At 49.2% G+C, this 14,661-nt stretch overlaps 1 protein-coding gene across 2 annotated transcripts in view; it reads right to left on the bottom strand.

The window, feature by feature from the left end:
• Positions 1-14,661, bottom strand: part of CAPN15 (calpain 15) — a 38,033-nt gene that overhangs the window by 5,667 nt on the left and 17,705 nt on the right. For both annotated transcript variants that reach the window (XM_069734492.1, XM_069734491.1), the window contains exons 3-11: positions 13,032-13,240; positions 12,547-12,730; positions 12,236-12,459; positions 11,980-12,105; positions 5,115-5,267; positions 2,520-2,681; positions 753-985; positions 491-663; positions 159-337 (exon numbers count right to left, since the gene is read on the bottom strand). In XM_069734492.1, the coding sequence (XP_069590593.1) occupies positions 159-337; positions 491-663; positions 753-985; positions 2,520-2,681; positions 5,115-5,267; positions 11,980-12,105; positions 12,236-12,459; positions 12,547-12,730; positions 13,032-13,240 (1,643 nt within the window). The remainder of the gene's footprint in view (positions 1-158; positions 338-490; positions 664-752; positions 986-2,519; positions 2,682-5,114; positions 5,268-11,979; positions 12,106-12,235; positions 12,460-12,546; positions 12,731-13,031; positions 13,241-14,661) is intronic.

Genomic DNA, 14,661 nt, shown 5'->3' with positions numbered 1-14,661 from the left:
TCTGTCTAAAAAGTCTATTCGATGACTGCCGATCGGCTTTCATGTAGCGGATGTTTGATAGCCGTGATCGTCCAGTGTAAAAAGACCCTAAAACTGACCATAAACCGTGGGATAGCCTTTAGCTATAAACAGGGACTGCCGGGGGGGGGATCACTCACCTGTGTAGAGGGGGGACGCTGTCGCTGGTTTTGAGGCTGCCTCGAGTGGACACGACGTTGAAGCTGTCTGTGCAGTCGCACTGGATGTGCAGAAAAGACTTGGGATGGCGATTTTCTACCACCACAATGAGCCCGGCCCATCCGTGTGTCAGATAATAGCAGGTCATCCCTTCCCGACCCTACGAGGACAGAAAAACCTGAACACAAGGTACGATAGACCCCCTACCGCCGGCGCCTCGGAAGAAAGCGACGGCCGGGTACGGCCAAGTCTGAGAAATAATGAATTATCGATTTCTGCACAGAGGCAGTAAATTATCACGCCGAGTCTCTACCTCGTGCCGCTCCCCCTTGTCTTCGGTCAGCAGGATAATGGCGTCCGCAAGCGTGGTCGGTTGTGCTTCTACTTGCTCAACCATGACAAGCCGCGAACTATAAATGGCCAAGATGTACCCCATTTGGTCTGCAGCGGGGCGACGATTATTACCGCCACCTGTGGGACTGGACGCTGCAAAACAAGATGAAAGTCATGGACCAGATCTGGTAAAAGTCCTACAGATCTATCCCAGCACGTGTCCAGAGCAGACATGTCCTTACCTTGAACTATGGATGATCCACCCAGATTTAAGGTCTGCCAGTGGTTGAAGGCACAACACACCACAGCGTATTCTCCCGGTTCCAGCATTACGTCGCATCCAACAAATTTTTTCACCGCCCTTTTGCTGTGTGCCATGAGCCGGCCCAACATAACTTTTCCCGTGCCGCCATGAGATGCCCGGAAAACCATGATGCAGAGGTCCAGGAGGTGACTGTCCACGGTGTCCGACCGTCTATAGAAAAAGCAGAAAGCTAACCGCAAGGATATGACTCCGGACCATGTGCAATGAGCACACCGACCCTATGCCAATATGTAGTAGGTGTAATAATAATAATAATAATAATAACAACAATAATAATATTAGCAAATGCCTCCAATAAGAAACGTAGTGTAGTTCTCCTGGTTCGTGATGTCGCTTACCCACTGTGCAGGGCATTGCAGTCGTAACCGTAGATGCCTAAGCTACTACAATGCCCTGTACATGCGGTAAGAGACATAGCTAATCAAAAGAACTATACATTTCTAATTGGAGCCATTTGATAATATTTATTACACCTACTACATATAAGATAGGATCTTGGAGATGGTAATTCTCCTTCAAACCCTTAACGAAGAAGCCAATTTTGTTTTTTTGTTTTTTTACGATTTTGTTTTCACTTACTACCAAGAGTAAATCACATCTTAATGACGCCACTGAATTCATGCACACACAAAAAAGGTTTTTAGCACAAACTGCAGTAAAATGGTAAAAAAAAAAAACCTCCGTTTTTTTGTGTGGGGGATGGGCTCTTTTTCATGTCGCTTGATCGGCAGTAAAAAAATGATCCGGGTAACTTGACGCTTCAGGTCAGGACGATGCCGACGATACCAAACTCGTATGTAGGCGTATTATTTTAGTGGCTTAAAAACTAGGTCTGTATCGACAGTTTTCAAGACCGTCATTTTTTACATTTTTCGGTTTGTGGAGCTGCGCGAGGGCTTTTTGGCTTTTTAGCGTGTCGAGACGTAGTTTATATTGCTACCATTTTGAGGAACATATGATATTTTGATCACTTTTTACTGCATTTTTTGGGTGGAGGAGGGGCAGCAATTGTGAAGCTCTGATTTTTTTTTTTTTTTTTTTTTAAATACTTTAATTTTTGACAGGTCCGACTTTCAATTGTATACATTTTTTTTTTCCGGGAAAGATTATTCGAATTTTTAGGATTTTTTTAAAAAATATTTGTAAACTTAACTTTTAATAGCATCGACTGCGCCAGGGCTGAGTCCAAAGATGGCAGCGACAGGGGTCTCCCTGGCTGCAGAGGTACCTTGAGCAGACTCCATAGCATGTCATGGGACGGAAAAGGGTTAAACATCATGGGATTCATTGTTAACCCATGGGGGTCCTGGGATGAACACAGCTGCACGGCCGATCGTTGATAGCCGTACAGCAGTGCGAGAGGCACGAGACCAGGACGAAGAAAACAATGGCGCTTATCATTCATTGAATACAAGCAGAGATCTTGCAAATGAGGAATCGATGCGGAAAGTAACATTATTTTAGGCTAGAAATAAGCCTTTTTTCTGTAAATCTACAGTAGTTACAGAAAGAGATTGCTCCGCTCCTTCCGTTACTCCCATAGACTTCAATAGAAATGGAGCTGATCACTGGGGTCTGAACGGTGGAACGCCTTGTCATGAGCTTATCACCTTTTGAACAAAATTAAATAAATACATGAATGAATTCCCCCCCCCCCCCCCCTTTAAGATTTAAGCTCATTTACCTGCTGCCTTCCTGAAAAAGTGAGAACTCCAGGGCGGTGCGCTCCACCACTGTGAGCGACGTTACAGTCACGGGGGTCGACGCTTTGTTTGGGAAAGTGCCCTGAACTCTAACCTCATGCCAGTCAGTGTGGATCTTGCAGATATCAACTGAGTCAAAGTACCTGAGGGCATCAAAAGCCAAAAAATCAGAAGAGCAGAGAAATAGATCATCATTTGCTGTTTATTTTAGGCATATAGCACAAAGCAGAGGATGATGGTGGTGGTAGTTGTACCATACAAGGATCGTCTGCACTGTCGGAGTGTTCAGGGTGTGGGCAGACGTCTCGCTTTCAGTGATGGTGATCCGTCTCCAGTAGTGTGGATCTAGGACAAGCGATCACGAGGGGAGCTTGTGTATATTTAAAGGGGATATTCCCACCGCTGCCATATATTGTAATCATCTGTCTAAATGTGACCAGGTGTAAACAACCAACCAGACTGCGCTATACAGGTCCTTCTCAAAAAATTTGCATATAGTGTTAAATTTCATTATTTACCATAATGTAATGATTACAATTAAACTTTCATATATTATAGATTCATTATCCACCAACTGAAATTTGTCAGGTCTTTTATTGTTTTAATACTGATGATTTTGGCATACAACTCCTGATAACCCAAAAAACCTGTCTCAATAAATTAGCATATTTTACCCATCCAATCAAATAAAAGTGTTTTTTAATAACAAACAAAAAAACCAACAAATAATAATGTTCAGTTATGCACTCAATACTTGGTCGGGAATCCTTTGGCAGAAATGACTGCTTCAATGCGGCGTGGCATGGAGGCAATCAGCCTGTGACACTGCTGAGATGTTATGGAGGCCCAGGATGCTTCAATAGCGGCCTTAAGCTCATCCAGATTGTTGGGTCTTGCGTCTCTCAACTTTCTCTTCACAATATCCCACAGATTCTCTATGGGGTTCAGGTCAGGAGAGTTGGCAGGCCAATTGAGCACAGTAATACCATGGTCAGTAAACCATTTACCAGTGGTTTTGGCACTGTGAGCAGGTGCCAGGTCGTGCTGAAAAATGAAATCTTCATCTCCATAAAGCATTTCAGCCGATGGAAGCATGAAGTGCTCCAAAATCTCCTGATAGCTAGCTGCATTGACCCTGCCCTTGATGAAACACAGTGGACCAACACCAGCAGCTGACATGGCACCCCACACCATCACTGACTGTGGGTACTTGACACTGGACTTCAGGCATTTTGGCATTTCCTTCTCCCCAGTCTTCCTCCAGACTCTGGCACCTTGATTTCCGAATGACATGCAAAATTTGCTTTCATCAGAAAAAAGTACTTGGGACCACTTAGCAACAGTCCAGTGCTGCTTCTCTGTAGCCCAGGTCAGGCGCCTCTGCCGCTGTTTATGGTTCAAAAGTGGCTTTACCTGGGGAATGCGGCACCTGTAGCCCATTTCCTGCACACGCCTGTGCACGGTGGCTCTGGATGTTTCCACACCAGACTCAGTCCACTGCTTCCTCAGGTTCCCCAAGGTCTGGAATCGGTCCTTCTCCACAATCTTCCTCAGGGTCCGGTCTCCTCTTCTCGTTGTACAGCGTTTTCTGCCACATTGTTTCCTTCCAACAGACTTACCATTGAGGTGCCTTGATACAGCACTCTGGGAACAGCCTATTTGTTGAGAAATTTCTTTCTGGGTCTTACCCTCTTGCTTGAGGGTGTCAATGATGGCCTTCTTGACATCCGTCAGGTCGCTAGTCTTACCCATGATGGGGGTTTTGAGTAATGAACCAGGCAGGGAGTTTATAAAAGCCTCAGGTATCTTTTGCATGTGTTTAGAGTTAATTAGTTGATTCAGAAGATTAGGGTAATAGGTCGTTTAGAGAACCTTTTCTTGATATGCTAATTTATTGAGACAGGTTTTTTGGGTTATCAGGAGTTGTATGCCAAAATCATCAGTATTAAAACAATAAAAGACCTGACAAATTTCAGTTGGTGGATAATGAATCTATAATATATGAAAGTTTAATTGTAATCATTACATTATGGTAAATAATGAAATTTAACACTATATGCTAATTTTTTGAGAAGGACCTGTACTATGTCCATGGCTCACATAGAAGTTACAAAGCATAGCTGTTTATATAACCCCGACCACCTCTGGTAATTTATGGCTCAGGTGGGAATACTCCTTGAAAGCATAACCAGATCTTTTACAATTGCTTAGACCGGCGAGGGTCCCGATGCCGAGAACGCCACCGATCAATAAAACAAAGGAGTAGAAGTGCCCTGCCGCGCGCCGTGCTCCTTCTACAAGTCTGTACTCCGCTCGCACTGCTCTCTAAAGGTCCTAGATGAAAGTGGTCTGAACCAGCCGAACATGAGACATGTATGGGGGTCTACATCGTTAGCGAAGAATTCCTACGGGAACCTCCCTTTATGGATTGTATATCTGCTTGCGCCGACATGTTTGGAACAAGCAGGCAAACTGTGATTGTGAGAGCCAGATGGACTGACCAACAGATTGACTGGATATCCTGTGCGGATAATATATCCGCAAGAGATGATACGCGACGAGCGTCGCTCGCTTACCGGATAAAGTCGCTGTATTCCATCCAGAAGACGCCTTCGCTGCTACCGTGGGGCATCAGCTCGTGTTTGAGCGACCCCGTCCACAAGGGCGAATCGTCCGACCAGCTTCCGTTCCAAGAGAAGCGACCCCAGGGGTTGCGGAGACGTAGAAGGCTGCAGAGGAAAAGACGTCACAAATTAGAAAATGTCTCATGCTATACTGTACCTAAGGGGTATTCCCATATCAGGGTATGCCATAACTGGTGGGGGTCCGACCTCTGGAGAATGAAGGGCCTCTTCACAGTGCCACACTACTGCGGGCGGTTAGGAACGCAGAGGAAAAAATGTGAAGGAACCTTAGAGCTGAAGCAGCCAAATGGTCTCCTCCTATGCAGGATCCAAAGTGTCCCAGTGATAATCCATCGCTTATGGTAATACCTCTTTAAAGGGGATTGTTTCAAGACCCTTCTACAGTAGAGCACTACGTCCACCGCCCCAAGGCCTCCCGACTTCCTGGTGGCAGTGCACTACTCAATGATTGACAGTTCGGACATCAGCACATCTGAGCGCTCTTACATGGTCCAGAGATTCTGCTCATTTCAAAGAAGCGTTTGCAAGCTCTACAGCAAAGAGCTTCATATGATGCGCTTCTTTGCAAGGTGACTGGCCACCTCTGATAGACTGCAGCAGTGGCCGGTAACCTGGACAATAAGCAGTAAAAGCGTAAAATCCCTCTCTACTTGGAGATCAGAGAGGACTTTTAATAAAAGGTAAATTGCAAAGTTGCTTGCCTTTACAATTCTGATCTTGAGAAAACAGGATTTTTGGTTGCTTACCGTAAAATCTTTTTCTCTGAGCCTTCATTGGGGGACACAGGAAACCATGGGGGTGTATGCTGCTGCCACTAGGAGGCTGACACTATGCAAATAAAAAAGTTAGCTCCTCCTCTGCAGTGTACACCCCACCGACTGGAAGTAGGATATTCAGTTAGTGAGAAAGCAGTAGGAGAAGCAACGAGAAAGAACAACAATATAATAATAATAATCTTTATTTATATAGCGCCAACAAGTTCTGCAGCGCTCCACAGATTAACAGTTTCAAACGCTCAAAGAGTGTTTAAAGAACTCAAACGTTAACAGTATAACAATAAACAGAGCTGTTCAACATGGGAGGGTGCTGTGTCCCCCAATGAAGGCTCAGAGAAAAAGATTTTACGGTAAGCAACCAAAAATCCTGTTTTCTCTATCGCCTCATTGGGGGACACAGGAAACCATGGGACGTCCCAAAGCAGTCCCTGGGGTGGGAACAGCAGTCAACTCCAATCTAGGTCAGAGGAACTCACCACCGTCGCCTGCAAGGTCTTCCTACCTAAGCCGGCATACGCTTAAGCTAGGCATCGAAGTTTCGCGAACATGTGGAGGACCGATCATCGGTCTGTAGAGGTGCAAGGTAGAGGCCTTATATGTGCACCGCCGGGAGACGCCCACTGCCCGGGTAGAGTGCGCCTTAAACCTGGAAGGAGGAGCACTGCTCTGACCTGGCAAATCTAAACATTGCTGACCGGATTTTGCGGGCATGCGTTGATTAGGAGGCCGGAGGGCCTCTCTACGCCGAGCCCTTATACTGAAAAGGGGGCCTTAGCTGGATAGACCCGGTAGCGTGATGAGAGAACGCTACAAAGGACGAGTCCGAGCAGGACAAAGGGAAGGGAATCAAGAATGATGAACAGAACCATGGAGAACCTCGGCAAGATAAGGGCAGAGCACTGAACCTGTAATCCACAGAATGTACAAAACTGCTGCCACAGACTCTGGAAGTGGTTGAGAGCCTGAAAGGAAGGTATAAAATTAAAATGGACCCACCCCTCGCAAAAATGCAGGAGTGTCCGATGTCTGAAGAAAGGGAGGACCTGGATAAAGGCTTTCATAAAATAAAGGAAAGCACACACGGTCCCAGGAGAACCCTGTCCCTCCGAGGACCTCCTTAATAATTGGTTCACGTCGGAGACAAACTGACGGAAAACCTCGGAAGGCAAACTGTGAGGGACTTCCCAGAGGATAAGTCCTGTCACGCCATAAGCAAATGGTCCTTCGGAAGGGCACCATATTGCTGAATGTCCAAGCAGCACCTGCAGTGGCATCCGCGGGAACGGATACCATGCACTTCCTGCAGGATTAAATTAGTCCGCAAGGACAGTGATTTTCTCCGATCGGACTCCATGAAGGGGGCCCTGATGGAGCGGCTTAGCCCATGCGTCTATAAACCTGCTGTCTAGGTGGAGACAAAGGCAGGGCACAATGTAGCGGTGGACACTTCAATGGCCGACTTTGCCGTGGACTATTAGTTCGTCGTTGGTATCCTTGAGGGATGCTCTCTGTGGAAGAGGAGGACTAGAAAAGCTGGAAACCGGAGGGTCCAGAGACGGAGAAGAGGTCCAGCTCGCAGTAAGTTCAGGAGAGAGGGAATATAGGAAAACCCTCTTTGGAACGGCTGGACTAAGGATTTTAAGAGAAAACCCAGAAAAGACCATTAAATTGAAATGACAAGAAAAAACTTGAGAGTAGGGTACTGGGAGCCTGCTAGAAAGCATGACAAGATGGGCATTGATAAGCACAATCGGACATGAGCAGTCAAGGGAGAAGAGTCCATGGAAAACTGGAGTATGTCAATTCCATGGGAAGTTGGCCCTATGAAGGAGTACATAGGCCCCGGAAAAAAACTTGACTGCCAAAAGGAAGATCCGTACCTATGACGACCTGAGTGACCCTATCCGTCACGGACCCTCTGGAATGGGAGAGGATTGTAGTGTGTGGATCTACTTACCTAAGTATAAGACACCACACAAACGAGGATAACAATGAAAGGGATACGAATCCTGCTGAAGGAAGGAATGTATTATCCCAAAAACCCATCATTGGATCCAGGCGTGGAGCAGCCCTGTACACTGGACGATGCTTGCACAGAGTAAGATCCAATTCCTATCCGAGGTGGGAGAACCTGTTCCTGCCACAGTCGGAAATAAAAACCCGGCGCTGCTCGAGGTTGAATCCAGTGTCTGTAAGAAAGAAGAGGTAAGTACTGATGCATAAATAGGAAGCTCTGTATAGAGGTAGTTCAAAGGCCCCTAGACTAGTGCCGTGAACAATCATGAGTCAAGGTATTATATGGGCTCTGACTTCGTAAGAGACAGCCAGAACGTACAATACTGTAAATCATATATGATAGGAGTAATGCACTGGATCGTGCAGATAAATCTAGGACAGCACTGTAAACTTACCTACTGGATAGTTAGTGGTAGGCCCGAATAACCAAACGGAGTGGGAAGGCTCCTGGGGAGCAACCCGCAATTAAGGCCCAGTGCGTGGCTGAAGGAAAACTGCAACCAGTCGGTACCTGACACCGGCAAGTCCGACCTACCTGAAAGTGGACTGGCCACTTATGCTGCCACTGAGGTCCACCCTGTGGCACTGAGATCCGCCTTGTGGTACGTGCTAGATGTTCTGTTTAGCTGTTAATAGACCACAGACGTTATTGACCGTGAAATACACAGTAAAGTTGCGGCTCCGACTCACCTGAATGCGGTTGTAACTGCTGCGGCAGTCAACCAGAAGTGATAAATACCGGGCACCTCTCTCTGAGTGGTGACTAAAGGGGAGCCTAGGCAGATGCTGCAAAAGAACCTTAAGAGAGTGATAGAGGGTGTTTCTGACATACCTGACTCTGGAGCAAAAGAGCAGGACCAGTGCAGCAATCGATCTCGGGCACGTCTAAACCACTGGAACGATGGCAGGTATTGACTTAATGTGTCTGGAAGATGACATCTAAAGCCTGGATAGCAGACAGTACTGCTGCAATCGACAGGAGGAATAGGGGAGTGCACCTGACTTACCTGAATATAGTACAGAACGCCGGTACCCCTGCGGTGGTCAATCCAAGACATGACTGATCCGCTGAAGATACGACAGTTTCAAATAACGTACTGTACCTGGAAGGTGGTGCGTGTGAAACCTGGGTGTCGGATAGAGTACTGCTGCGATCGGCTCTCGGTATCCTGCAACTATGGCAGATAGAGTACTGCTGCGATTGGCTCAGTATCCTGCGACTATGGCAGATAGAGTACTGCTGCGTTCGGCACCCGATATCCTGCAACTATGGCAAATAGAGTACTGCTGCGATCGGCTCTCGGTATCCTGTGACTAATCAGCCTGGAGAGAACCCTGGAGAAGGGTATAGGAGAGAGTTGATTCTGTGTTGCGGTCTAGGTCGTGATACCTGACGGCATTAGACAGAATAACAGCTTCCGTGTAGTAAGCCGCACCACGGAGTCTGTCTTGAAGTATGTCCTGCCGTGCTCATTCTCCTGAAGGTAGGACAGTAGGCTTGTCAACAGGGAGACTAAACTCTACTCTCTGTTGTGCACCTGAGTTCAAACCTTTGTGCCTGCGATATGTGGTCAGATTCTTTATCCACTGAGCCACGGCAGACGTTGCTGGGAAATACAGACTCTTAACCGGCTGGAAGTCAGGTCTGAACACTGCAGTCGTGAAGTGAGTAGGAGCAGCTCCCTACTCTGCTTAGAGCAGTTTAATGGTTGCATCCGGAGGAGGCTGCAGGGAGATGGAGGGCAAGTGCCTTAGAGCAGGAGATATGGAAACATTTGATATGCCAGGGCTCTAGCATCGCTGTGTGTAGAGAAATAGCCGAGCACCGCTGAAAATCAAGGCACAGGTCTGCAATAGCAGAAATCACAACAGCAGTGTGAAAACGTAGAACTCTGAGGCAACTGAAACCTTCTACGAAGTGAACGTCATATGGCAGGTCTTATAATGGTCCATCTCCCTGTGGAGGGTGAGGGGCGGACAGTGGCCCAGATGACGGCAGCGAGGGACATACTGCCATACCCCGCTGGTAACTGCATGGCTCTAGGGCACTTATTACACCGGTGACTGCAAGGCTTTGCTACTACGCCAGAGACTGTACGGCTCTAGAGTGCTACTTTGCCAGTGATTGCGCGGCTCCAGAGTACTATTACGCATTACGCCTGTGACTGCACGGGTCTAGAGTACTATTACGCATTAAGCCGGTGACTGCACGGGTCTAGAGTAGTGATACACCATCGACTGCACGGCTTTAGAGTACTAATACGTATCACACCAGTGACTGCATTACGCCAGTGGCTGCACGGTTGACCGGCTTGCATGAAAGGACGACGAGAACACTTTCCTATAGGATTGGGCATGATAAGCATACCTACTAAGGAATGCCAGAAGGTTAGGGGAACAGGAGAGATGCAGAGAGGAGTGCCAAACTGCTAAGCAGCGCTACTCACAGCAGTTGTAGTGTCCTGTAGTCTGCTCCAAGGTTGTAACTGCGACAGGCATCAGGACACAGGTCCAGGGCACCAGTATGAAGATGGAGGCGGGGAACCCGGCCGTTGCAGATGCACGCTGGTGGGAAAGGACAAGCACACCGATCTGAAGGGGGGGGGGGGGGGAGGCGCGAATAGCCATCAGTTCCGGAGGAGAACGGTTCCCAACAAGATAGCGGCGATCCCAGGCCGAATAGTGCGGCTGGGAGTAGTGGGCGGAGCTAGCCGCTCTGAACAGGAATGGGTACAGACTAAACCGCCTGTAGGGGAGCACCAAGATGGCGCCGGTGGGCGGAGCTTGCCGATGATGTTCGGGTGGGAGAAAAGCCCGCCCGAGGGAAAGGAAGTGGGAGGAGATGCGGCGCCGGAAGTAGGCCCCGGTAGAAGCCGGGGCCTAAATTTGAGGCCGGCGGCCGCGGCGGCGGGTGCAGTGCGGACCCCGGGAAAAGCGGCGCGGTTGCCTGCAAGGCCGCTGCGCCGTGGCCAAAGGAGGAGGAAGCGGCCGGAGGAGGAAGCGGTGCGGTGCCTGCTAAGCCGCTGTGCCAGAAGAAAAACGGTGCAGCCGCAGGAGAAAGCGGCGCGGCTGCCAGCGAGGCAGCCGCGCAGTGTCAGAAAAGAATAGTGCGGCTGTAAGAGGAAATCGGCGCGGCTACCTGTAAGGCCGCCGCGCCGGGACAGAGACAGTGCGGCCACATGGGAAAAAAGGCAGCGGCTGCTGCACGGCTGCAGCGCCGGGTCAGAGCCCAGTGCAGCTGGGGAAAAGCAGTGCGGCCGCCTGTAAGGCCAAGAACAGCGCGGCCGCCAGGAAGTAGCGCAGCTCACGCAAATGGGGTGACGACCCCCGCCCCATGCAACCTGGAAAAATATCCCAAGGGACCCCCAAATGACTACCCTGGAACCAAGGAAGGACTCAGAGGTACTTTGGAATACTTACCTAAAACATCCCACGCCGTCCTTACTAACCTCATTCCGGGGAAAATATCAGACGTCCAGGGAGCTGATGGACGTCCTCGTCTCCTCCGACCGACAGGCTCTGGTGGGCGAGTGGGTGGGGGACGGATGCAGGACCGGACTTCTAAGCACGCTTGTGTGCTAGGATCTTGGCCCTGCTGTGGGATCTATGAGGATACGGGGTGGCAGTACACGCCGTACTCATAGTCCATAATGTGGGACTACAGGTGTGACTGTTCACCCTGTATCCCTCCGGAAAATCTGAAAAGAAACGACGCACATTGAGGTAGATAAGGGTCTAATGAAAGACCCGTGTCCACCTCCTACTGACACTAAGCTAAACTGAATATCCTACTTCCAGTCGGTGGGGTGTACACTGCAGAGGAGGAGATAACTTTTTTATTTGCATAGTGTCAGCCTCCTAGTGGCAGCAGCATACACCCATGGTTTCCTGTGTCCCCCAATGAGGCGATAGAGAAAACCCGTTTTACGTTGCCAAAGCATCAAGTTAAAGAATACGACAGGTGTAATTGGAGCCTAATTCTGACACCGATCAATTATCCTTACCGGTGAGTGAGGACATCTCGCACATCCAGTATGGAGTAAGCGTGTCGAGGTCGTAGTCCGACACTTTCGTAAGCCGCGTCGTCCACCTTCATGTTCCCACCTCCACAGGATGCTCCCATTAGAAACCTGGAGTAACACGGGACAAGTGAGCTCCAACGTACCACAAATACAAGGCTCCAGATTACACATCTCACTGGGGCGCCTGAATGCGTTTACGAATACACTCAGTGTACGGGAAGACGACCATTCCTCTCACCCGGCTTCTTTGGAGCTCAGCATTTTGGCCCAGATGAGATCCGTGTCCACCGTCTCTTCTCGGGGGTTAGTAGAGCTGACCTGCAGCATTAGACTTTCGCAGGGCGCTCCCGTCAGAGTGGCCAGACCTTCGATAGCCCGACCCGCCTGGAGGGCAAAATAGGAGCCGTGAAGCTTTGCCAGAGCCTTTTCGATCAGAGCCACCCAGAGCTGCTTCCTTTGGGCCTGTATGGAAGACAAATCGCACACCGATCAGCAAGAACAGAGGGGGCAAGATCTGCGGAACAGTGTGGGTTTTTTTTTTTTACGCACCTGAGAAAAGAGTAAATACCCAGCTTCATCACAAGGCAACATGTCATCCACCAGGACGGTGCTCCAGGTGCCATCTTTGCATAGTCGCACCTGATAAGCACCTTCTGGAGATATCGTCCTTGTGATCATCACCCTCTTCACCAGTTCTGGTCTTTCTGCCAACACAGCCAGCGCGCTGAGAAACCTACGATGAGAAGACCTCATTGGTATCAGGGGTCTGTTCACACAGTAGGGTCAAACGGAGGTGTATTCTGCAATGTGGAGAACTTTTCCCGGAAATTTTTTTGGGGAAAAAAAAGTTATTCTGCCAAGAACAGGGGTCCCCTGTCCCTCGAGTGAACGTGCATGCATATGGTCTATGACGGCGGTGGTCACACCTGAGCACTACTACTCTCACAGATCCATAGAAGTGAATGGAGTTGTAGTCAGGCATGAGCACCACAGGATGTCCATACAGATCCCGCCATGTACGACGCGGTCCTTACCAGCAGTTCCCCAGCAGCCCTTGCAGTATGTCGGAGGGTCTCGGTGTGCGAAAGACGGACCACTTCACCCCGCGGTCTTTGAAGATGCTGCAGTTGATCTCTTGCGGTCGCAGCCACTGTTTCACCCTTTGCTGGACGCTATCGGACTCTGGAAAGCCGACGGAACGAGGTCCCGGTGGAAAGCTGTCGTCCACGAAATTCACTCTGTTCTGGGGATTAGCCAAGAGGACAAGTGTCAGAGAGGGTATCGGTACCGATTATGTCAGGAGGAGGCACGTGGTTACTAGTGATGAGCGACTGTGCCCGCGTTAGGGGTTATCGGAGCATGCTCGGGTGCTAAATGAGTATCTTCAGCGTGCTCGAAAAATAAGTCCCCGCGGCTGAATGTCTCGTGGTTGTTTGACAGCCGCAACACACGCAGGGATTACTTGTCAAACAGGTGCGGAGACTAGAACATATTTTTCAAGAACTCTGAAGACACGCTGTTAGCACCCGAGCATTCTCAGATAACATCGCACCCGAGCACTTTCATCATCACTAACGATTAGCGGAGAAGGGCAGACGTACGCCTGCGTGCAACCAACAGGGGATAATGCAGGTTAGGAGCACCTGGGTCCACGATCAATGAAAGGAAAAAGATAAGTAATGCAGCCAGAGAATATGTGCAATAATAGATCTCTTCATTTTCAGACAATAGTCTGCAACTATGGAGCATGCACAGTGTCACATTCCTCAGCTGATCCGCTGCTTTTTGTGATCCAAGTCACCTTAGGATGAAGTCAGCTGAATCCTGCGAGACCGTACGATTTTGTGCGTATAGGTTTACCCCCCTCGCTCCTCTCCACACCTGACTTTAAATGGAAACCATTGTGTTGTGGTGTCGTCTTTTAGGACACCGTCAGTGTCGGGTTCACATTTCGGTGTCAAGTTCACGGCGTAACGTCTCCTTGTTGACGATCGCTCTCTCTGGTGAAGGTGATGAGGCTTTTACAGGAACGTGTCCGCATTCACAACGGTTACCAGGATCGCCGCGCGCAACAACGAACAAAGAGGCGGACGGTGCCAGGGAAGGGCGAGCTGCAGATGTCACACAACGGGCGCTGCTGTGTGGGCAGAGATGATGGAAGAACAGATGTGGGCTCACCCACAAAGACCCCATCGCCGCCAGCCGTAATCACAGCACCAGGCGGCGATATCTGGTGTATCATTGCAGAAGGGTCCCATCCAGTTAGTAGGGAGCCTTAAGGGGGGCCGTACATATTACACTAGGGATGATCGGGGGGCAACTTCCAGCCATTGTAAAAGACAACCTGACGGCCATCCGATGGCTTGCAGCAGTCAGGGCAGGCTGGGAGAAGTAGATTCACAACAGCTGGAGTGCCGAAGGTTGCAGACCTGTGTTAGGTGAATTTTGAGACCAGATGTCCATCTAATATTGACGGCAGGAGAAGGACCAGGCATATTGGATTTCGATATGCCCGATTCACTCTCCTCACAGGAGATAAGCCGCCTCCAGAAGTGGCCTATTCCCCTCGCCCCAACGAGCGTGCATGTGTAAGGGGGATTGGGAGGAATAGATGTCAGAGTGAGTGAGCACGCTCAGCTTTAAGATTATAAAAACATGGCGGCT

The sequence above is a fragment of the Ranitomeya imitator genome, chromosome 7 (assembly GCF_032444005.1).
Source record: "Ranitomeya imitator isolate aRanImi1 chromosome 7, aRanImi1.pri, whole genome shotgun sequence".
Taxonomy (NCBI): domain Eukaryota; kingdom Metazoa; phylum Chordata; class Amphibia; order Anura; family Dendrobatidae; genus Ranitomeya; species Ranitomeya imitator.
Note: the sequence above shows the minus strand (reverse complement) of the source record. Positions and strands in the feature narration are given on the sequence as shown.